Here is a 24,198-nt window from a genome sequence, read left to right on the forward strand (position 1 = left end):
CCGCCCCCTGCCAATACCAGTTGGAGATTGGTCAGGGCTCCCACATGAGCTGCCTGCCACTCCAGTTCTAGGCCCAGCCCCTCTTCCAGAACATTCACCCTGGAAGCAGGGGAAGTGCCTCAGAACTGGAGCCCAGGTGGCCATACCCACTGCTACTGTGACCACTGCCAGCCCCCAGATCAAAACAGTCAGGCCTAGCTTGCAGCTTAGGCCTGGCTAAATTTGCCTGTGCTGACAGTCCCCTAGTAAAAATCCTATTACTAGCACCTACCTATAGGTAGAGGGTGCTACACTTGTTTGAGTCAATCACCTGAAACATGAATGCAGCCATTGAAGTCAGCAATGGAAGCCTATGAATTTCTCTTTAAATAAGTTTGTGACAGAAAAGGCCATCAGTGACTTGCATAGTTATTTATTTCCTCATTACGAATCCCAGTACATGCAAAAAAAACTGAAAAATACATCAAGTTGCTTATTTTGTTGCAATAATAAATACCTTCACTTTCTTTTGGTTTTCTATAATTATCATCCTTGGATTTCTTCAGATGTGTTTTTCTACCTAACCACAGATGCTTCCAATGTAATTATTGATTTCCATGTACAACATGGCTATAGATGACAATAGCAAATTAATTCCAAACTATTAGTCATGTTTAATTAGTCTGAGAAAGTAAATTTGCAACAGGGCAGGGCAGATCTATCTGTACAAGTTTATCAACATGAATTAAACAGTTTCATCTGCCTGCTGAAGTATTTGCATGCCTTGCTCTGCTTTTACCTATCCAGTGGGTAAGATTATCATGACACAGCCATATACAGTCATTAAGGTGTAGTCTGTAGTAATGAATCCAGTTCTTTCAGTTACTAATTGAAGACAGCAATGGGAAGTTCAGATTTCACATTGCAATCATTTCTAGGGATCTATTAATTTTTTTAACACGGTGGTGCTACTTTTAGAAAGCAATACTTCACCAGACTTTTAACACAGTTTGTTTATGCCGCCCAATAGCCACCAAAAAATCTTAAACATTTGGTATTGGTCATTTTACATTGTAGGTTTGAATCTGAAAGTGTTCCCTTAAGCGAGGTACCCAGAACCATTCTCACTCAAGCCAAACAATAAATGAGTACTGTACTTTGTTTTTGGGCAATTGGAACGAAAGGGTCAGTTCTAAATCTTATCTCACACACATATTTTGCTTAGATTTCACTTGTTTGATTATCAAATATTATTTACAAGTATGAAGTGTGGTGGTCTACTTATAAATGAACTTGGTTATGAATTGTGTTCTTTGAACTGCAAGTTATTGGTAAATGTTAATCTAAAAGGCCAGATCAAAGCCTACAAAATTCAATCTGGGGCTGGCTGAAGGCCTAAAACCAATTAGCACTCCTGTCACTTGTGAGTTACCACCAACAGGATCTAGTGTGTCACAGACCTTAGACCAAGCCCAGTTTGAGCAACTCATCAGCATTAAGATTACTATAGGAGGGCAAGGAAATAACTCGCCTGTTTCTAACAGCAGGCCCAATAAGGTCGCTCCCTTGCTGGCAAGGGAGATCCTACAGTGTTTTGGTTGGAGAAAGAGAGGCACCTCTCACTCATCTGGCCACAAAGGGACGCTATAAAAACAGGAGAGTTGTTTCTGACGAGTTGCCACAAGTGACAGGATTGTTAGAGTGTCATTGGCCTAGGGCCTGTCCTTACTTCTCCATTTACCTGTCAGATTCAGACGTTCACATTTAGGCTGCATTTACACCTATTTGTTTTTAGGTACCTGTGCATTCCATTGAAATAAACTGAAATGCAAAAAAAGATGTGTTGCAATTGTAACCTGAAGTAGGTCTGGAATGACTGCCAGCCAGTTTGGTGAAAGCAAAACAGTTCATTTATTTGAATCACGGTTAAACAAAAAGACAGCTTACTTCAGCCAAAGTCAATAAACAGTCCGAATCCTGGTATCACAAAATAAACAGCAGGCTATCTGCTATTCTTTGGTCCCATACAGGGGTTAGGCTCCTCCATAGTAAGGGTGCCAGGCAGGCCACACAGGAGGGTTAGCAGCCCATGTCTCATCTTGTCTGAGAGCTCCCACTTGCCACACAGCTTGTGAGTTTCTCTTTCACACACTTCCCTGACACAGGTACTGATTTCCCTCTGCTGCCTTTCAAGCCTCCCTCACCTGGGGCTTAAAGTTTTTTTTTTAATAATACAAACATATCTATACTTATCTGCTCTGTGCAATGGAATTGCACAGAGCGACCACGGACCTCCTCTTTTCAGGTCTCCCGCCAGCACTCCTGGCCCCTCTCCTCTGTTCAGTGCCCTCTCTTTGAACCTCCAAAATCCCAAGTCCCTAATACAAATTTATCAGTTCAGAGAGTACTGGAAGTCAGTCCTCTAAAGTCAAAATTAAACCAGGACACCTCACCCTGCATGGGTGAGAACCCCTGAGTACCGCAATGTCTCTGCAACTGTCCCCCTTAAAAGGGACCACAGCTCAAATATCGGGGAAATGTACCTGCCATCCAAAACACATTCCCGGTGTCCTGTACACAATGTACTTTATGTTGTACTTCAATGTGTGTAAACATGTGCATTGCTCCAGTTTCTTCTTGCTGGAGGCCCCATTTTGTTGACGTCCACAGTGGGTTTACTTTCTTATTGTAAACTCTCCCCCTCTCCTTGGTCTCAAAAACTATATGTCACTTTCTGCAATTAAAATGTGTGCATTTTCAGCCTTGATTGTATGTTTTTACTCAACTACAGAGGAAGGCTAACAAAAGCTTTACCGCGCTGAAGTTCCCAGGCTGCCACTGCTGAGGTAGAAAGGAGAGAATATAAGACACTATCTTTGTAAGTTTAAAGTACACACAACTAGTTTTTTTGTTCAACCCAGCTCAGGTCAAAGCCACTGTACTAACAATTTGATGTTAGTACAGCAATCTCCCCTGCTGTGCTATTGTGTTCTGGCAGGGGGGCGGCCACCCCTCCTCCCCACCAGAACACTCCGCTCAGTGCTCTTAGCCATTGGCTGAGAGCGCTGACCGGGAGCCGGTCAGCAGACCTTTTTTGGTCATGACCCTTCGACAGAAGGCTTCTGTTGGACTGGCTGCCGTATACACAGACCAAATGTTGGCCGGTCTATATTGAATGTGTCTCCCTGACAGCAGAGTTTGTCTCACTAACCCGTGTTCCTTCAGCACAGTCTGTGCCATTTCCTGCCTTTGCAGCAGTAAATCTTTAACCACTTGAGCCCCGGACCATTATGCTGCCTAAGGACCAGAGGTCTTTTTCCAATTTGGCACTGCATCACTTTAACTTTTAATTGCGCGGTCATGCAATGCTGTACCCAAACGAAATTTGCGTCCTTTTCTTCCCACAAATAGAGCTTTCTTTTGATGGCATTTGATCACCTCTGCCGTTTTTATTTTTTGCGCTATAAACGGAAAAAGACCGAAAATTTTGAAAAAAAATGATATTTTCTACTTTTTGTTATAAAAAAAATCCAATAAACTCAATTTTAGTCATACATTTAGGCCAAAATTTATTCGGCCACATGTCTTTGGTAAAAAAAAAGTTAATAAGCGTATATTCATTGGTTTGCGCAAAAGTTATAGCGTCTACAAACTAGGGTACATTTTCTGGAATTTACACAGCTTTTAGTTTATGACTGCCTATGTCATTTCATGAGGTGCTAAAATGGCAGGGCAGTACAAAACCCCCCCAAATGACCCCATTTTGGAAAGTAGACACCCCAAGGAAATTGCTGAGAGGCATGTTGAACCCATTGAATATTTATTTTTTTTGTCCCAAGTGATTGAATAATGACAAAAAAAAAAAAAAAAAAAAATATTTACAAAAAGTTGTCACTAAATGATATATTGCTCACACAGGCCATGGGCCTATGTGGAATTGCACCCCAAAATACATTCAGCTGCTTCTCCTGAGTATGGGGATACCACATGTGTGGGACTTTTTGGGAGCCTAGCCGCGTACGGGGCCCCGAAAACCAATCACCGCCTTCAGGATTTCTAAGGGCATAAATTTTTGATTTCATTCCTCACTACCTATCACAGTTTTGAAGGCCATAAAATGCCCAGATGGCACAAAACCCCCCCAAATGACCCCATTTTGGAAAGTAGACACCCCAAGCTATTTGCTGAGAGGCATGTTGAGTCCATGGAATACTTTCTTTTTTGACACAAGTTGCGGGAAAGTGACAATTTTTTTTTTTTTTGCACAAAGTTGTCACTAAATGATATATTTCTCACACAGGACATGGGCATATGTGGAATTGCACCCCAAAATACATTTAGCTGCTTCTCCTGAGTATGGGGATACCACATGTGTGGGACTTTTTGGGAGCCTAGCCGCATACGGGGCCCCGAAAACCAAGCACCGCCTTCAGGATTTCTAAGGGCGTAATGTTGTGATTTGACTCCTCACTACCTATCACAGATTTGAAGGCCATAAAATGCCAAGATGGCACAAAACCCCCCCAAATGACCCCATTTTGGAAAGTAGACACCCCAAACTATTTGCTGAGAGGCATGTTGAGTCCATGGAATATTTTATATTTTGACACAAGTTGCGGGAAAGTAACACTTTTTTTTTTTTTTTTTTTTTTTTTGCACAAAGTTGTCACTAAATGATATATTGCTCAAACATGCCATGGGCATATGTGGAATTACACCCCAAAATACATTCTGCTGCTTCTCCTGAGTATGGGGATACCACATGTTTAGGACTTTTTGGGAGCCTATCCGCCTACGGGGCCCCGAAAACCAAGCACCGCCTTCAGGATTTCTAAGGGCATAAATTTTTGATTTCACTCCTCACTTCCTATCACAGTTTTGAAGGCCATAAAATGCCAAGATGGCACAAAACCCCCCCAAATGACCCCATTTTGGAAAGTAGACACCCCAAGGTAATTGCTGAGAGGCATGTTGAGTCCATGGAATATTTTATTTTTTGACACAAGTTGCGGGAAAGTGACAATTTTTTTTTTTTTTGCACAAAGTTGTCACTAAATGATATATTTCTCACACAGGCCATGGGCATATGTGGAATTGCACCCCAAAATACATTTAGCTGCTTCTCCTGAGTATGGGGATACCACATGTGTGGGACTTTTTGGGAGCCTAGCCGCATACGGGGCCCCGAAAACCAAGCACCGCCTTCAGGATTTCTAAGGGCGTAATGTTGTGATTTGACTCCTCACTACCTATCACAGTTTTGAAGGCCATAAAATGCCAAGATGGCACAAACCCCCCCCAAATGACCCCATTTTGGAAAGTAGACACCCCAAACTATTTGCTGAGAGGCATGTTGAGTCCATGGAATATTTTATATTTTGACACAAGTTGCGGGAAAGTAACACTTTTTTTTTTTTTTTTTTTTTTTTTGCACAAAGTTGTCACTAAATGATATATTGCTCAAACATGCCATGGGCATATGTGGAATTACACCCCAAAATACATTCTGCTGCTTCTCCTGAGTATGGGGATACCACATGTGTGGGACTTTTTGGGAGCCTAGCCGCGTACGGGGCCCCGAAAACCAAGCACCGCCTTCAGGATTTCTAAGGGCATAAATTTTTGATTTCACTCCTCACTTCCTATAACAGTTTTGAAGGCCATAAAATGCCAAGATGGCACAAAACCCCCCCAAATGACCCCATTTTGGAAAGTAGACACCCCAAGCTATTTGCTGAGAGGCATGGTGAGTATTTTGCAGCTCTCATTTGTTTTTGAAAATGAAGAAAGACAAAAAAAATGTATTTTTTTTTTCTTTTTTCAATTTTCGAAAGTTTGTGACAAAAAGTGAGGTCTGCAAAATACTCACTATACCTCTCAGCAAATAGCTTGGGGTGTCTATTTTCCAAAATGGGGTCATTTGGGGGGGGGTTGTGCTATCTGGGCATTCCATGGCCTCCGAAACTGTGCTAGGCAGTGAAGAGTGAAATCAAAAATTTACGCCCTTAGAAAGCCTGAAGGCGGGGCTTGTTTTTCGGGGTCCCGTGCGCGGCTAGGCTCCCAAAAAGTCCCACACATGTGGTATCCCCATACTCAGGAGAAGCAACAGAATGTATTTTGGGGTGTAATTTCACATATTCCCATGGCATGTTTGAGCAATATATCATTTAGTGACATCTTTGTGCAAAAAAAAAAAAAAAAAAAAAATATTTGTCTCTTTCCCGCAGCTTGTGTCACAATATAAAATATTCCATGGACTCGACATGCCTCTCAGCAAATAGCTTGGGGTGTCTACTTTCCAAAATGGGGTCATTTGGGGGGGGTTTGAACTGTCCTGGCAATTTATGCACAACATTTAGAAGCTTATGTCACACATCACCCACTCTTCTAACCACTTGAAGACAAAGCCCTTTCTGACACTTTTTGATTACATGAAACAATAATTTTTTTTTGCAAGAAAAATACTTTGAACCCCCAAACATTATATATTTTTTTTAAAGCAAATGCCCTACAGATTAAAATGGTGGGTGTTTCATATTTTTTTTTCACACAGTATTTGCGCAGCGATTTTTCAAACGCATTTTTTGGGGAAAAAACACACTTTTTTAAATTTTAATGCACTAAAACACACTATATTGCCCAAATGTTTGATGAAATAAAAAAGATGATCTTAGGCCGAGTACATGGATACCAAACATGACATGCTTTAAAATTGCGCACAAATGCGCAGCGGCGACAAAATAAATACATTTTTAAAAGCCTTTAAAAGCCTTTACAGGTTACCACTTTAGATTTACAGAGGAGGTCTACTGCTAAAATTACTGCCCTTGTTCTGTCCTTCGCGGTGATACCTCACATGCATGGTGCAATTGCTGTTTACATTTGACGCCAGACCGACGCTTGCGTTCGCCTTTGCGCGAGAGCAGGGGGGGACAGGGGTGCTTTTTTTTTTTTTTTTTTTTTTTCTTTATTATTTTTTTGCTTTTTTATCTTATTTTTAAACTGTTCCTTTCATTTTTATTTTTTTAAAATTAATTTTATTGTTATCTCAGGGAATGTAAATATCCCCTATGATAGCAATAGGTAGTGACAGGTACTCTTTTTTTAAAAAATTGGGCTCTATTAGACCCTAGATCTCTCCTCTGCCCTCAAAGCATCTGATCACACCAAGATCGGTGTGATAAAATGCTTTCCCAATTTCCCAATGGCGCTGTTTACATTCGGCGAAATCTAAGTCATAAAATGCTCGTAGCTTCCGGTTTCTTAGGCCATAGAGATGTTTGGAGCCATTCTGGTCTCTGATCAGCTCTATGGTCAGCTGGCTGAATGACCGGCTGCATTTTCAGGTTCCCTGTTGGGACAGGAAAGCCAGAGAAAAACATGGAAGACGGTGGGGGAGGGGGGGGCATTCCCTCCCACTGCTTGCAAAAGCAGTCTAGAGGCTAATTAGCCACTAGGATTGCTTTTACATGAAAGCCGACCGCTGGCTGAAAAGAATGATACCAAGATGATACCTAAACCTGCAGGCATCATTCTGGTATAACCACTCAAAGTCCAGCAACATACCAGTACGTTGCTGGTCCTTGTTAGGCATATATTGTAAACTTTTTTTTCATGCAGCCTGTGGGCTGAACGAAAAAAAGATATTGATCGGTGGGTATGCCCACCATTAGAATACCTCCCTTCATCCACCCACTTCTAATGATGGGCATACATGCACCATTTATATATGCCGAAGCATGGGGGCATCCTCCCGCAAAAGGCAGGAGCAAATTGCTCCTCCACCCACTGCTGCCCCCACGCTTCGGCATATATGCTGAAGTATGTAACTGTGGTGGTGAAATCACCTCCGACAGCGCTGGAGTCACGGCTTTATATATCGTGGGAGCAAACGCTGTTGCTGTCAAGATAAATAAATCCGCGCTGCAACTGAATGGCGTACCTGCTAAGCAAATGATGGTTAACAATAAAACAAAGTAACATTACAGTATAACAGTAAGACTTACCATACCTGCAAAGCAAATACAAAAAAAAAACATAGTAAAAAATAAAACATTTAACGCAACCTGTGCCTAAAATATATATATGCCGAAGCATGGGGGCATCCTCCCGCAAAAGGCAGGAGCAAATTGCTCCTCCACCCACTGCTGCCCCCACGCTTCGGCATATATGCTGAAGTATGTAACTGTGGTGGTGAAATCACCTCCGACAGCGCTGGAGTCACGGCTTTATATATCGTGGGAGCAAACGCTGTTGCTGTCAAGATAAATAAATCCGCGCTGCAACTGAATGGCGTACCTGCTAAGCAAATGATGGTTAACAATAAAACAAAGTAACATTACAGTATAACAGTAAGACTTACCATACCTGCAAAGCAAATACAAAAAAAAACCATAGTAAAAAATAAAACATTTAACGCAACCTGTGCCTAAAATATATATATATGCCGAAGCATGGGGGCATCCTCCCGCAAAAGGCAGGAGCAAATTGCTCCTCCACCCACTGCTGCCCCCACGCTTCGGCATATATGCTGAAGTATGTAACTGTGGTGGTGAAATCACCTCCGACAGCGCTGGAGTCACGGCTTTAGATATCGTGGGAGCAAACGCTGTTGCTGTCAAGATAAATAAATCCGCGCTGCAACTGAATGGTGTACCTGAAAACAATAAAATGGTTACCAACAAAACAAAGTAAACGGTAAAGTATGAAAAATCTGAAAAGGAAACATGGTAAAACATAATAACAATAAAACATTGCAGAATAGAATAGAGTAAAAAAGAGAAGAACAATAGAGAGAGAATAGAGAGAGAGAGAACAATAAAACAACAACTATTTTTGGTTTTTTTATTTTATATTTTTTTTTGTTTTTATTTTTTTTAATTTTTTTTTAATTTTTTTTTTACACTTTTTTTTAGTAACTTTTAACTTTTGTAACTTGTTCCAGGTTTGGGTCTCTCAAAATGCAATGGCATCTTGGGAGACCCTGTGTTAGTGTGCCTAGTCTGTGCAGTGCTGAACCCTACGCTAATACTCAACTAATGTATGGTAGCGTTCAAAGCATTCACCCATGCAAAGACCAGGATTGCCAGGACAGGAGGGACAATAAGACCGGGTGTCACGCCTAAATCCGCGCTTGCTACAGACACGACATCTTTTTTGGGGGGCTCGTTGGGTAGGGGTACTCGGGATGGCATAAAGAAAATGCCGCTCATGCAGCCGGCTTACTGCATTTGGTTGGGGAAGGTGAGGTAGAGCACCGTCTGGAAACAGAAGGGCTCTGACGATCTCTTCCTGGAATTTAAGGAAGGATCCAGTCTGTCCTGAAGCTCTGTATAGCACATGAGCATTCAGCAAAGCCAATTGAAATAAGTATACAGACACTTTTTTGTACCAGCGTCTGGCCTTACGGGCAACTAAGTACGGCGCCAACAACTGGTCGTTGAGGTCCACCCCTCCCATATTAAGGTTGTATTCGTGGACACAGAGGGGTTTCTCCACAACACCAGTCGCCGTAGAAATTTGGGTCGTCGTGTCTGCATGAAGGGAGGTGAGAACGAAAACATTCTTCTTATCCCTCCACTTCATAGCGAGCAAATTATTATACTTCAAGCAGGCTCTCTCCCCCAGCCTAAGACGGGAATCTACAAGCCGCTGGGGAAAGCCCCGGCGATTAGGTCGCACGGTGCCACATGCTCCAATCTGCTGATCAAACAAGTGACTAAAAAGTGGCACGCTCGTATAATAATTGTCCACGTACAAGTGGTACCCCTTTCCGAATAAGGGTGACACCAAGTCCCACACTATCTTGCCAGCGCTTCCTATGTAGTCAGGGCAGTTGATCGGCTCTACGTGACTATCTTTGCCCTCGTAAACCATAAATCTACATGTATAGCCTGTGGCCCTGTCACAGAGCTTATACATCTTGACCCCGTATCTGGCACGCTTGCTGGGAAGGTACTGTTTGAATGACAAGCGGCCAGAAAACTTAATCAGGGACTCATCAACGCAGACAACTTGATGGGGGGTAAACAAGTCTGCAAAACGTTGGTTGAAGTGGTTTACGAGGGGCCGAATTTTGTAGAGCCGATCGTATGCAGGGTCTCCACGAGGACGACAGAGTTCATTGTCGTTGAAGTGCATGAACCGCAAAATCTGCTCGTATCGTGCCCTGGCCATGGAAGCAGAGAACAAGGGTGAATGGTAAATTGGGTCAGTGGACCAATATGACCGCAACTTACTCTTTTTATTCAACCCCATGAGGAGGGAAAGGCCCAGAAAGGTCTTAAATTCGGAGACCGTAATTGGTCTCCAATCTCTGGCAAGGGAGGACTGGGGATTAGCGGCGATGTGTTGACCAGCGTATAAATTGCTTTGGTCCACAATAGATCTATAGAGATCTTCGGTGAAAAACAGTGAATAAAAATCCAGTGGCGTAAAGTCAACTGTTTCCACCTGAATTCCGGGTTGGCCAGTGAAAGGGGGAAGTACGGGTGCTGCAGAAGTGGAAGGTTCCCAATTCGGATTGGCCAATGCAGCAGGAAGGGCACTATGGGCACGACGGGCCTGTCTTTGTCTTCTTGGTGGCAGCGGGACACTACTAGTGCTTGCCACCTCGCCAGCTTGAACTGCACTTATGGGACTCGCCACGTCACCACGTGATACTGCAGTGCTGGATGTACGACCAGGGTGTACTAGGCCGCTGGTGCTTGCCAGTTCACCAGAAGGAATAGCGGCGCTAGTACTTCTCTGCTCCATACGAGAGCCCTGCGGTTCTTGCACTTCAAGGACAGAAGAAGAAGAATGGGGTCTGGTACGCCTGACTCTAGCAGGGACCACAACTCTGTCGTCAGAGCTATCTGTCATGGAGCCGCTGTCCTCTACAGGTTCGTATTCTGAGCCTGAACTTGACAGATGAGTGACTTCCTCTTCACTATCTGTCATACTCAGAAACGTGTAGGCCTCTTCACTAGTGTACCTTCGATTTGCCATTTTGGCCTCTAAATTTAGGGGTACACTAGTGAGACTCACAGGCAAAAAAGCTCCTGACTGTTGGCGACTGTATAAAAACGCTACCAAAAAACTGTTAGCGATCGCAGGGATCAGGCCTGACTCTGCGAACGCTGCAGTTATGTGTGCTTAGTGTTTTGTAAGTGTCAGTTATCGATCGATACTGCACTTGGGTGGGCTGGGCAGGGCTGGGCCGAGGAGCAAAACGCAGGTGCTAGCAGGTATCTGGGCTGATCCCGCTAACACTGCGTTTCAGGGAACCCTAAACTGCTGGGGAGTATAGATCTGATCGGATCAGATATCGATCCGTTCAGATACTATAGCACTAAGGGAGGTGTATGCTGCGTGCGTGGGTTTTAGCGGTACTGGCGCTAACCTGACGCTGCCTGGGGCGACGCAGACCTTATCTGATCCTAAAAACTTAACTTCTATCACCGCCGGGCAATTAGGGGGTTAAACCTTTATAGGGTAATAAACGGCGGGTGCCCTAAAACTATAATAAACTGTAATAAACTACAAAAAACAAACTAGCTAACCAGCGTCACCCGTAACAGTTATACGGTGATCGCTGGTGAAAGGGTTAACTAGGGGGCAATCAGGGGGTTAAAACCTTTAGCAGGTAGTATATGGGGGTCCCTGTCGCTATAAAACACTGACAGCGAACCTATATACTTACCTCCCTAACTAGCGTCACCTGTGTCACTAATACAGCGATCAGAAAAACGATCGCTTAGCGACACTGGTGACGGGGGGTAATCAAGGGGTTAACTTTTATTAGGGGGGGTTAGGGGGGTACCCTGGACCTAAGGGGGGGTACCCTAGACCTAAAGGGGGCTAACCTAACTGCCCTAACACTTCTAACTGACACAAACTGACACCAATGCAAAAAAAAAAAAAACTGCTATTGGTGACAGAGTGACAGGGGGTACAGGGGGGTGATCGGGGGGTGATCGGGGGGTGACAGGGGGGTGAAATGTGTGCCTGCGTGTTCTACTGTAAGTGTAGTGTTGGTGCACTTACTTGGATGTCTTCTCTCCTCTGCGTCGGATCAAAAAGACCGACTCGAGGAGAGATGACATCACTTCCTTTCCCTCTGTTTACATTACAGAGGGAAAGGAAGCATTTTCATTCGCCGGGAGCGATCGGGAGGGGGTGGCCAACAATGGATGGCCGCCCCCTCACCTCTCATCGCCCGGGAACAAATGGCGACCGCCTCGGGCACCGGGGGGGGGACCGATCGGACCCCCCACCCGCGGAAGGCAAATCACGTACATGTACGTGATTTTGCCTGTCCGTGCCACCTTGCCGACGTACATCGGCGTGAGGCGGTCGTCAAGTGGTTAAAGTGGGGGTCCACCTATCGTTTTTTTTTTTTTTAGTTCATTCACAAACTTTTCTTCTCAGCATTACATACTCACATATTGTGTGTAATATGTCCGCCTGTGTCAGATTTCGTCGGAAAGAATAACTTATATTATTCACTGCAGGCGGTTTCCATCTTCATTGTGGGCATTTGAAGCCCACAAGCATTTATTTCCTGGATGTGGTGAATGCTGTGCTCCCAGCATTCACTGCTCGTTCCCGCACATGCTCAGTGGCATCCTGGGAAGCCTGAGACTAGCTCCCAGGAGTCTGGGAGAGGCTAGAAACACGCCTACTCCCACGGGAGGAGAACCAGGAAGTGCAAAGAAGAATAGAAAAATAAAAGGTAATTATGGCGATTTCAATTTTTTTAAACGGCATGTCAGCATCTAGGCAAGGAAGAGAATACATACAGATATTGTTCAAAATTTGGGTGGAACCCCACTTTAAGCCTAGTACACATGGGTCGAATGTCGGGTGGCATCGGCTGAAAGCGGTCTGCCAATCGGCTCCAGATCAGCGCTCCCAGTCAATGATTGAGAATGCTGGCAGAGGGCAGTCCCCCCGCAACACAATAGCTCAGTTGGGTAGATCGCTGTACTAATTGTGAGTAGTTAGTACAGCAGCTTCTCCTGAGCTACCAGTTTTTTTACGTTCAGCCCTGCTGTGTTGAATGAAAAAAAAACTAGTAGTGTGTACCAGGCTTTAGGCTCTCAGCTGATTGGCCTCTAGTGACTGACTGATTATTGGCACAGTGTCAAGAATGCAGGACAATTGAGGCTGTGTGGAGCTGGGACAGGTCCTTACTGGATTTGAAACATTATAAGCATTTATTTTAAATGTTTTGCATACAATTACCTACAAAAGGGGCCAGCATTAAGTAGTCTATCAGGACTTAATTTTTTTTGACTAAAGTTCCACTTTAAGTGTAAACACTACTATACTTTTAGGTATACCACATTCAAAGTTGTAAAGGCTTATTTTTTTTCCTAATAATAAACATGTTATACTTCTCTGCTGTGTACAGTGATATTGCACAGAGTAGTCCTGAACTTCCTCTTCTGGGGTCTAAAGCCGGAGGTCTCAGCCCCTCCTCTTCTGTGTGTGCCCCCATAGCAAGCCACTTACTATAGAGGGCACACCTGTTGGCTTGCTCCTGAACCGCGCTGTGTGTGCCTACAGACACAGTGGGGCTCGGCCCCACCCTCTGCTCCCTTCTCACAGGCTTTGATTAACAACAGGCGTTGTAGATGGACTCAGATAAGTATAGGGGGAGAAGGGGGCGAATAAATTAATGGAACGATTTTACTTTAATGCAGGGAATGCATTGAGGGAAAAAAATAAATGTGTTGTCTTTAGAACCACTTTAAGTAGTAGTATACTCAAAAGTAATTTTTTATGTAAATTTCTTACTTGCTTGAGGCACCATATTTTCATAACAGTACAAATAAAGAATTGCAGATTATTCTTCTAGTGGCTATCAGTGTCATTGCAATCATCACTACTGTTGAATGACTGCTACAATAAAGCTAATTATGACAAAGTTGGTATTGCTTCGATTGTTCTGACTGACTTACAATGAAATAGATGAGTAATAGGGAATAAACAGCATAAAACATTACTAAGAAGAAAGTACATTCCGTATATGATATACTGTAATGTGTAAATATTGCTGCCACAAGTAGATACAGGGAGTGGACAAAATAACAGAATACCTAATTATATATTTATATCAGTAACAAAATATGGATATAGTATCACTTTAGCCTGTAGAATAATTGCAATCTTCTTGCAGAAATTCTGCTGTCATAAAGGTTCTGAACTATGTGTGGTAGGATTTTGTACCATTCTTCAATAGGAAAAACCTCCAATTGTTTGGGGTATGAAGGGGCAGAAGTCTACATTGTATTGTGTGCTTCTGAACTTCTCAGTGAACCTCGATGATGTTTAGATCTGGTAACTGAGAAGACCATTGGAGGCAATAGTCTTCTTCCTCCTCATTAAATAAACAATCTTGTGGTCATTAGCTTAAAATACAGAAACATCATGGGAGAACAATTTTTGAACCACAGAATAAATGTCCAGTCAACTGCCCTTGTGTTCTTTGACCCTTACATAACTATGCAGAACAGTCATCAGCCTCAACTGCTCCCATGAGATAGCTGCCAGTGCTATTATAGATCCCCTACCACATTTAACAGGTGACAACAATGTGGGATGAAAGTATACGTTGGCTCATAACTCATTCAGATGTAGAAAATAGAATTAATATTCATTAGACCTCAGAATTTTTTCTCTTTGCTCTCTGTTCCTCTTTGCTAATGCAGTCTATGTTTTTCATATATTGTAATTTTTGGACTGTTCTGTTGACTTAAATATTCTTACTGTTTTATTATAGGTACTTATATAGAGCTGTCAATTTAAACAGCACTTCGCATATATATTGCACATTCACATCAATCCCTACCCTCAAGGAAGGTCCCCAACTCACATACATACCCATACTAGGGACAATTTTGACAGGATCCAATTAACCTATCAGCATGTCTTTGGAGTGTGGGAGGAAACCGGAAGCCCCTCTCAAGGATCTTTCCCTGCAGATGCCAAAGAACAGAGAAATATCATGTGACCACACAACAGCACTGCAGGAATAAGGTACTTAGAGGATTTAAAAAAAAACAATACAGTGGCACGATATATATGACTTATGTGAATGACTTATGGCAATTACTACTTCTCCATTTAGTATTACTTTAAATCTTTGTTTAACCACATTGTGCCCGCGCTATAGTCGAAAGACAGCATGGACTTAAAATGCCGGGAGGGCGCACATGGACATCCTCCCATTCTCGCGCAGCACATTCTGTCCTTGGGACTTGGCTGACCACAGATCGGGGTAAAGGGCCAATCACAGCGGGCCCTTTAACACGTGATCAGCTGTCAGCTGATCACAAAAGTAAACAGAAGCCGGTTATCGGCTTTTTCTTCCCCTCACGCTGTCAGCGAGAAGAAGAGAAGAAAGCCGTAAACCTGCTTCTGTTAGAGGGACATCATTCCCCTTAGTGCCCATCAGTGCCATCTATCAGTGCTCATCAGTACTGCTAATCAGTGCCCACCAGTGCCCACCAGAGCTGCCAATCAGTGCCTCATCATCAGTGTCACTTATCAGTGCTGCTTATCAGTGCCCACCAGTGCCACCTATCATTGCCACCCATCAGTGCCACCAATCAGTGTAGCCTCATTATCTGCTCCCTTAAGTCCTTACCAGTGCTGTTAATCAGTGCCCACCAGTGTCATCTATCAGTGCTCATCAGTACTGCTAATAAGCACTCACCACTGCCTCCTGATCAGTGCCCACCAGTGCCGCCTCATTAGTGCCACCTATCAGTGCCCATCAGTGCAGCCTATCAGTGCCCATCAGTGCAACAAAACAACAAACAAAAAAAAAGCCGGAATGAAGCCATGCGAATTCAACGAGTTTCTGCACAGATGTCAATGTAAATCGCAAAAAGTAGTACAGAAACTACTTTTTGAAATCGGTGCGGCGCCACAAAAGCAGCGTCGCACCCTTTAAGACGGCGCCGCACCGATTTCAAAAAAGTAGTTACTGTACTACTTTTCGCGATTTCCGGCTGGGATTTACATTGACATCTGTGCACAGATGTCTCTGAAATCGCAGCTGAAATCGGGACTGACATGTGGGAGTGAAATTGTGCGAGTTCAGCTGAACTCCTACGGCTTCATTCCCACAACTCAGTGTGAACCTGGGCTAAAGCAGATCAGGATTCCTTAAAGCATTGCATAGCTGCAGGGGAAAGTCTCTGCTGCATTTATATATAAAACTATAATTAGCATTAAAAAAACAAAAAAACAAAAACAGATGTTACTAAAAAAATTAAATAGCTCTTGTGATTACATAATGTATTTAGTGAAAGCAACCATATATAATGTAGTACTTAAGCCTTTAAAATAATTATGCAATTCAAAAAGAAAAAAAACTGCCTTGGACAAAATTGATTAAAACATATAATGCTTGTAGACAGGACAACCCTGTGCATGCTTATACAACATTCAGACCATTAAGAAGTTAAAGTGTTGGATGGTTCTAGCAGTTTTCCAGCTTCGGAAATATCTTGCACCGCATGCCACATTAATAAATTACACTGCTTCCGCAAACAGAGGTCCCCTGTTTGGTGATACACTGAGGAACAAACATTATCTATTTCAGTTTTGATCATGTGCACCTCCATTTGCAAGGCTTAGTGCCCTCAAGCTGTGTGTGTCTGTACACAGTTGTGAAAGGGGAGATGAAGCACATGGAATTCTGATTCATATCAAAGTCTGCATGTGACTTATTTGGGACTGTTTAAATTGAAACCAGAACTTTCATGCAATGTGCACATTAACTTATACAGTATCTCACAAAAGTGAGTACACCCCTCACATTTTTGTAAATATTTTATTATATCTTTTCATGTGACAACACTGAAGAAATGACACTTTGCTACTACTACTACTAAGTACTGCTGAACCTAACTGTTTACAACTTTAAATATTATGTATTTGATTTGTGCTTTACTTCAATATCTATTTTATAGATTATTTCTCCTGAAGAAGCGGTCACCCGCGAAACTAGTAGAGAATAAAATCAATTTCGAGAATTGCTTCAACAGCAGATACTCTTCAGAGGAACCCTGAGTACTTGCTTTTTTAAATATACCGTATTTATCGGCGTAAAACACGCACTTTTTTCCCCTTAAAATCAGGGGAAAATCGTGGGTGCGTGTTATACGTCGATCTCCCCGCTGATTGTGAGCATAGCGAGCGCCGGCCGCCAATATACATACATAGCCGAGTGTACCCGGCTAGGCTCGGCTAATTCCGCTCACAGTCACGCCCAGTCCCGCCCTATGATGGACATAACACAGGGACTGGGCGTGACTGTGAGCGGAGCTAGCTGAACCTAGCCGAGTACATTCGGCTATATATGTATATGGTCAGCGCTCTGCTCCGCTCACAGTCCCGCCCAGTCCCGCCATTGGACCTATGTTATGTCCATCATAGGGCGGCACTGGGCGGGACTACGAGAGGAGCCAAGAAGAGCCGAGAGGAGCCGAGGACCGGCTCTGTGTATCTCGGCGGCGCCATTTTTAAACTGCAGTGACACTGACAAGTCACTGGAGTTTAACTGCAGCCTGGGCAAGGCTGCGAATGTCACTGACAAGGCTGCAGATGGACACTGACAAGGCTGCAAGGCTGCAGATGGACACTGGCAAGGCTGCAAGGCTGCAAATGACACTGGCAAGGCTGCAAATGACACTGGACAAGCATGCAGATGGACGCTGTGCAAGGCTGCAGATGGACACTGATAAGGCTGAATTGATGGGCATTTAAATGTAAGTTTTTTTCCTTTAAAAGTTTTTTTCCTTAAAACTCCCTCCTAAACTTGGGGTGCGTGTTATACACCGATAAATACAGTAATTTTTTCCCAATTGTTGTTTCAATGTACCCTGTATGTCATTTTTTATATGTAATAATTAGTTTTTTATACTATCCATATTGTTTGTTATTAGTACCGAGACAGTCCCTCACAATTTTTTGAGTTTGGGATTAGATTTATGGTCAGCTTCAGCAACTGTTCTATCTTCCCATTTTCATCCCCCTTTTTTCTACTTTGCTACAATGTAAAGTAGTGAGTGTACAGCTTGTATAATAGTGTAAATTTGCTGTCCCCTCAAAATAACTCACACAGCCAGTAATGTCTAATGGCAACAAAAGTGAGTACACCCCTAAGTGAAAATGTCCAAATTGGGCCCAATTAGCCATTTTCCCTCACCGATGTCATGTGGCTCGTTAGTGTTACAAGGTCTCAGGTGTGAATGGTGAGCAGGTGTGTTAAATTTGGTGTTATCTCTCTCACTCTCTCATACTGGTCAGCGGAAGTTCAACATGGCACCTCATGGCAAAGAACTCTCTGAGGATCTGAAAAAAGAATTGTTGCTCTACATAAAGATGGTCTAGGCTATAAGAAGATTGCCAAGACCCTGAAACTGAGCTGCAGCACGGTGGCCAAGACCATACAGTGGTTTAACAGGACAGGTTCCACTCAGAACAGGCCTCGCCATGGTCGACCAAAGAAGTTGAGTGCACATGCTCAGCGTCATATCCAGAGGTTGTCTTTGGGAAATAGACTTATGAGTGCTGCCAGCATTGCTGCAGAGGTTGAAGGGGTGGGGGGTCAGCCTGTGCTCAGACCGCACGCCGCACACCGCATCAAATTGGTCTGCATGGCTGATGTCCCAGAAGGAAGCCTCTTCTAAAGATGATGCACAAGAAAGCCCACAGTTTGCTGAAGACAAGCAGACTAAGGACATGGATTACTGGAACCATGTCCTGTGGTCTGATGAGACCAAGATAAACTTATTTGGTTCAGATGGCATCACGCGTGTGTGGTAGCAACCAGGTGAGGTTGCTAGCAGGTGAGGTTGCTAGCATGGCAAGCATGGTGGTGGGAGTGTCATGGTCTGGGGCTGCATGAGTGCTGCCAGCACTGGGGAGCTACAGTTCATTGAGGGAACCATGAATGCCAACATGTACTGTGACATACTGAAGCAGAGCATGAACCCCTCCCTTTTTAAGACTTGGCCGCAGGGCAATATTCCAACAAGATAATGACCCCAAACATACCTCCAAGTCGACCACTGTCTTGCTAAAGAAGCTGAGGGTAAAGGTGATGGACTGGCCAAGCATGTCTCCAGACGTAAACTCTATTGAGCATCTGTGGGGCATCCTGAAATGGAAGGTGGAGAAGCGCAAGGTCTCTAACATCCAACAGCTCCATGATGTCATCATGGAGGAGTGGAAGAGGACTCCAGTGGCAACCTGTGAAGCTCCGGTGAACTCCATGCCCAAGAGGGTTAAGGCAGTGCTAGAAAATAATGGTGGCCACACAAAATATTGACACTTAGAGGCCCAATTTGGACATTTTCACTTAGGGGTGTACTCACTTTTGTTGCCAGCGGTTTAGACATTAATGGCTGTGTGTTGAGTTATTTTGAGGGGACAGCAAATTTACACTGTTATACAAGCTGTACACTCACTGCTTTACATTGTAGAAAAGTGTAATTTCTTCAGTGTTGTCACATGAAAAGATATAATAAAATGTTTACAAAAATGTGAAGGGTGTACTCACCTTTGTGAGATACCGTATGTATTATTAAAGAATCCTTAAAACTGTGTTAAATTATCAGAAAAGAGAACAAAAAACACAAAAGAGATAGGATAGGGTGGACTTAAAGCTTATTTCAAGGTAAAATAAAAAAAAATAAAAATTTTACTTACCTATAAAAATCCTTTTTAGTACAATACAGGACACAGACTCCTTTAAGTTATGCAAATAAGCTGCCACATTCAGGTGAGGACACTGGCAAACCAAGTTGCTAGGACAACACAAAAAATAACTCCTACTCCCCTCGCAATCCTCAGTTTTTTAGCAAGAAATCAGAGTAAAACACCACGACAGAGGTGATAGCAGCCTGTGTCTCCAAGAAAAGGGTTTTACAGGTACATCAACAATACTTATTTATTAATTTTTACTGTAAAGGATACAGGCTCCTTTAAGTCTTAACCATGGGACATCCCCAAGCAATACAACTAAGGGGTGGGCAACACAGCAAACAATGCCAACAGGTCCAAACAAGGGAATCGGGTTCCAAACTCCCTACATGCAAAGTTGGTGTCAGCAGAGGACTGAACATCTACCTATGAAACTTGTGATTAGAAGACCAGGTTCTTTAAAGCCCAAAAGGCACTAACTGAATGAGTCAAGTGAGTGCTAATGTAGTATTAAGTTTTTCCCTCCTCAATTTCATTGGGAAGCAATGCTGCTGTGATGGACAAACACTGACTTATTAGGGGACTATGACACCTTACATGTCCTGTGATCTTTATGAAATCTTTCCCCATCAGATCTGCCACAGAGGCTGAAAATTCCTCTCTAGTTAAAAAAGAAAGAATGGGGAGTGCCCAAAGAGATAAGAGGTGACTAAGAAGCTTGGAGACTGAGGTCCAAGGACCTAGGTGTGGAGTTTTGAGCAGAACCCTGAACCTCATCATTGCCCTTGCACAGTGTGTGCTGGCCACCCCCCACTCTCTGTAGCGTAGTATTTTTAATCATACAGTGTTTTATTGTGGAGATGTAAATCACACCTAGGACATGCAGGTATGAGAGGTGTTTACATATGTATAGCACAGTAGTTGTAACATACAGTGTTTTATTTTGAAGATATACATATGTATAGCACAGTAGTTGTAACATACAGTGTTTTATTTTGAAGATATGACTATTAAATTGTAACCAGGAAATTATGTCATTTGCGTGGAGGAAGTTGGAGCTAGTACACCTATTACAATTGATATCATCTTACTGGTCAATTTGGAGGTTCTCTCTCCTCAGATATAAATTTACTATTCTGAAACTGGAAGTGATGTCCTTGATGATGCCCTGAAGGAGGGGCAAAACGCGTTGACGCATTTCCGGTTTCCTAACGGAAGCTACTACTTCCACCCCCCCGTGGAAAGGACGCCGAGCCACGGCAATCCCGGAAGAGCCCCACTTTGTCCTATGCTGGTTTTTATCTGCAATCCTGTAAGTGTTGCTTATGATTGCGCAAATAAACATAATTTTACAATACTTCACTATGAGCTTTATTTTGTTTTGTTGAGCCTGGTGGATATCTGAGATACCCCTAAGACCTTTATTTGAAGATCTTACCAAGGTGTTCCAGAGGCCCATCTTCCTAACACCAGAAACAAGCGTGTTTGACCCCCAGACTGCAAAGCTGAGGGTCTATTTTTTCTGGGGAGTGGGGACATGAGAGGGGAGTGTGGCACACAGCATGTTTACATGAAGCACTTCAGCACCTTTTAAACCTTTTTGGAGCACCAAGCACTTTATAAGAGACTGTTTTTTGCAATGGAATTTTGTCAAAGGAATAATTTATATATTATTATGAACTGCAAGCGCTGTATTATTATGATTAGCCCCCGCTCCCCATTTTTGTCCTATCTAACCTCCATCATAAGGAGGAAGGAATCCCCTGTGGGGTCCTGACAATCTCATTCCGTGCAAAAACTGTTGCTATGGAGCAGAGGGAGTGCAGATCAATGTACTCAAGATAGCGAACAGAGCCAGGGGGAAGGCTGTGTACCTCCTGCACAGGACAGAACTATGTACACGGAACTGGCCATTGTGTCTCTGAATGTGTCGCAGGACTTCCACCAAAATCAACCCTACTATACAGAATGTGTTGCACGCTATGCTATGGCTGCAACAGCCTGTTTACCATTTGCTGTCCAGGGCCATTTTTGTTTACTCACTTGCTGTTTGGGGGGTGCGCGGGTGGGGCAGGGTGGCCCTTCTCACTACAGTAAAAGTGATTGGATGGCTGTAGAGCCGCCCAGATTACTTTTACTGAACAGCTGATCACCAGCTGCAGTCATGAGCTTGTTAAATCCCTTTCCAGGGTTGCTTCTGTACAGTTGTGCTCACAAGTTTACACACCCTGACAGAATTTATGATTTCTTGGCCATTTTTTAGAGAATATTAATGATAACACAAAAACTTTTCTTTCACTCATGGTTAGTGTTTGGCTAAAGCCATTTAATATCAATCAACTGTGTTTCCTCTTTTTAAATCATAATGACAACAGAAATTAGCCAAATGACCCTCATCAAAAGTTTACATACCCCAGTTCTTAATACCGTGTATTGCCCCCTTTAACATCATTGACAGCTTGAAGTCTTTATGATATATGTGGATGAGGCTTTTTATCTTTTCATATAGTAAAGCTACCCATTCCTTTTGGCAAAAAGCCTCCAGTTCCTGTAAAATCTTGGGCTGTCTTGCATAAACTGCACGTTTGAGATCTCCCCAGAGCGACTCAATGATATTGAGGTCAGGAGACCTGTCATGTACCTAGTGGCTTGAGCCCGAATTGCAGAGGGAGGCCTCCCTTACGGCTCCTACTCACGGCCCCTGGTAAGGTAACAGGAGGCACAGGAGTGGTACGAGTGCCTGGCAGGATCAACAGCGGAGAAAGTCAGTCCAGAGAAAGCGGCGGAGAAAGTCAGTCCAGAAGTCCAGCAATTCCTTGCAGGAGACAGAAGACAGGAACAGGAGGCACGCTGGAAATGAAGTACTGGACTGCAACCAGGAACAGCTGACAGGCTGGAATTGGGGTGCTGGACTGGAACCGGGAACAGCTGACAGGTTAGCAGGCTGGAACTGGAACACACAGAATAGTCAGGCAGGCCGGGTCGGATATCAACCGGGCAGCAGAAGAATAGTCAAAAGCAGGCTGGAGGTCAGATGCAGGCGGATAGCTGGGATAGTCACGGATAGCCGGGTATTCACAGGTTAAGTCTCAGATCGGGTTAAGGCACACAGAACACTGTAGAGCAGACAGCGAAGTTTGTATGTGACAGGCAGGTTTAAGTAGCCCGCCTGGCGCCAAAAGGAGCGCACATTCCCAAGGGGCAGCCTCCGGATGCCCATCTGGGCAAACCTCTTGGACTGGGACCTTTTAAAGGACTGAACCAGGCTCTTAGCGTGGATGTTCCCCTTGGGTTCCCAGGAGTTTTCTTCAGGTCCATACCCCTTCCACTTAATCAGAAATTGGTTGAGGTTGTTTCTCCTCCTGCAATCCAAGATTGACTCCACTTCAAATTCCTCCTCTCCATCTACTATAACATGGTCAGGAGGATCCGAACTTCGACCAGGAAATGGATTGGAGACAGAAAGTTTCAGTAGTGACACATGAAACACAGGGTGGATTTTAGTGAATTTGGAAGTTCTAGTTCATAAGCAACTTCATTGATTTTCCTTCTAACAGGAAATGGGCCTATGAACTTGGGGCCCAACTTCCTTGAAGGGCATACCATCTTCAAGTTCACTGTGGATAGCCACACCAGGTCACCGGGTGCCAGTATTAATTCACCTCATCTTCTTTTGTCGAAAGTTTCTATGTTGTGCTCCTGAGTCCTGGACATGGTTTCCTGTAATAGCTGATTTTTGGTAACTGCTGGCACCGTACATTCGGGAAGGGAATTGGGCAGGAATGAAGGATGAAAGCCATAGTTAGCAAAAAAATGGGGTCTGCTTGGTAGCGGAGTGGGTGGAGCTGTTGTAGGCGAATTCGGCCAATGGGAGCAGGAAAATCCAGTCGTCCTGGGCAAAAGAGGAGAACCAGCGCAGGTATTGCTCGATGGTTTGATTAGTCCTCTCCGTTTGCTCATTGGTCTGAGGATGATAAGCGGAGGAAAACGATAATTCAATAGCCAGAGCTTTGCAAAGGGATCTCCAGAATCGGGAGGTAAATTGTACTCCCCAGATCTCAGACAATGTTGGCTGGTACTCCATGGAGTTTGATAATTTCCTTAATGAATACCTGTGCCGTTTCGGGAGATGAGGGGGTGCTTTTCATTGGAATAAAGTGTGCCATTTTTGACAGTCTATCTACTACCACAAAGATAGTGGTATGATCTTCTGCCGGGGGTTGTTCGACAATGAAGTCTATGGATAACATCTTCCATGGTCTGTCTGGGACAGGCAAATTTTTTAGTAGCCCCCAGGCCTTGGCTCTACAAGTCTTGTTCCGAACGAAAGTTGTGCAGGGTTCCACAAACTTCTTGCAATCTTCACGTACTTGAGGCCACCAAAAGGTACGCTGTACCAGGTCAGTGGTCTTGGTTATGCCGAAATGCCCAGCCAGAGCATGATCCTGGCAAAGTTCCAATATGGACACTCGTAGACTTTCGGGTATGTAAATTTTGTCCTTTTGCCAAAACAGG

General features: G+C 43.7%; 1 protein-coding gene across 3 annotated transcripts in view; it reads right to left on the bottom strand.

Annotated features, from left to right (window-relative positions):
• COA1 (cytochrome c oxidase assembly factor 1) overlaps positions 1 to 24,198 on the bottom strand; it is a 205,469-nt gene that overhangs the window by 42,351 nt on the left and 138,920 nt on the right. The window contains exon 1 of one of the 3 annotated variants that reach the window (XM_073630559.1): positions 14,848 to 14,866. The exons of the other annotated variants lie outside the window; for them this stretch is intronic. Coding sequence (XP_073486660.1) covers positions 14,848 to 14,851 — 4 coding nt within the window. The 5' untranslated portion in view covers positions 14,852 to 14,866. Of the gene's footprint in view, positions 1 to 14,847; positions 14,867 to 24,198 lie in introns of those variants that run through there. 3 annotated transcript variants of the gene reach the window in all.

The sequence above is a fragment of the Aquarana catesbeiana genome, linkage group LG05 (genome assembly GCF_042186555.1).
Source record: "Aquarana catesbeiana isolate 2022-GZ linkage group LG05, ASM4218655v1, whole genome shotgun sequence".
NCBI lineage: Eukaryota > Metazoa > Chordata > Amphibia > Anura > Ranidae > Aquarana > Aquarana catesbeiana.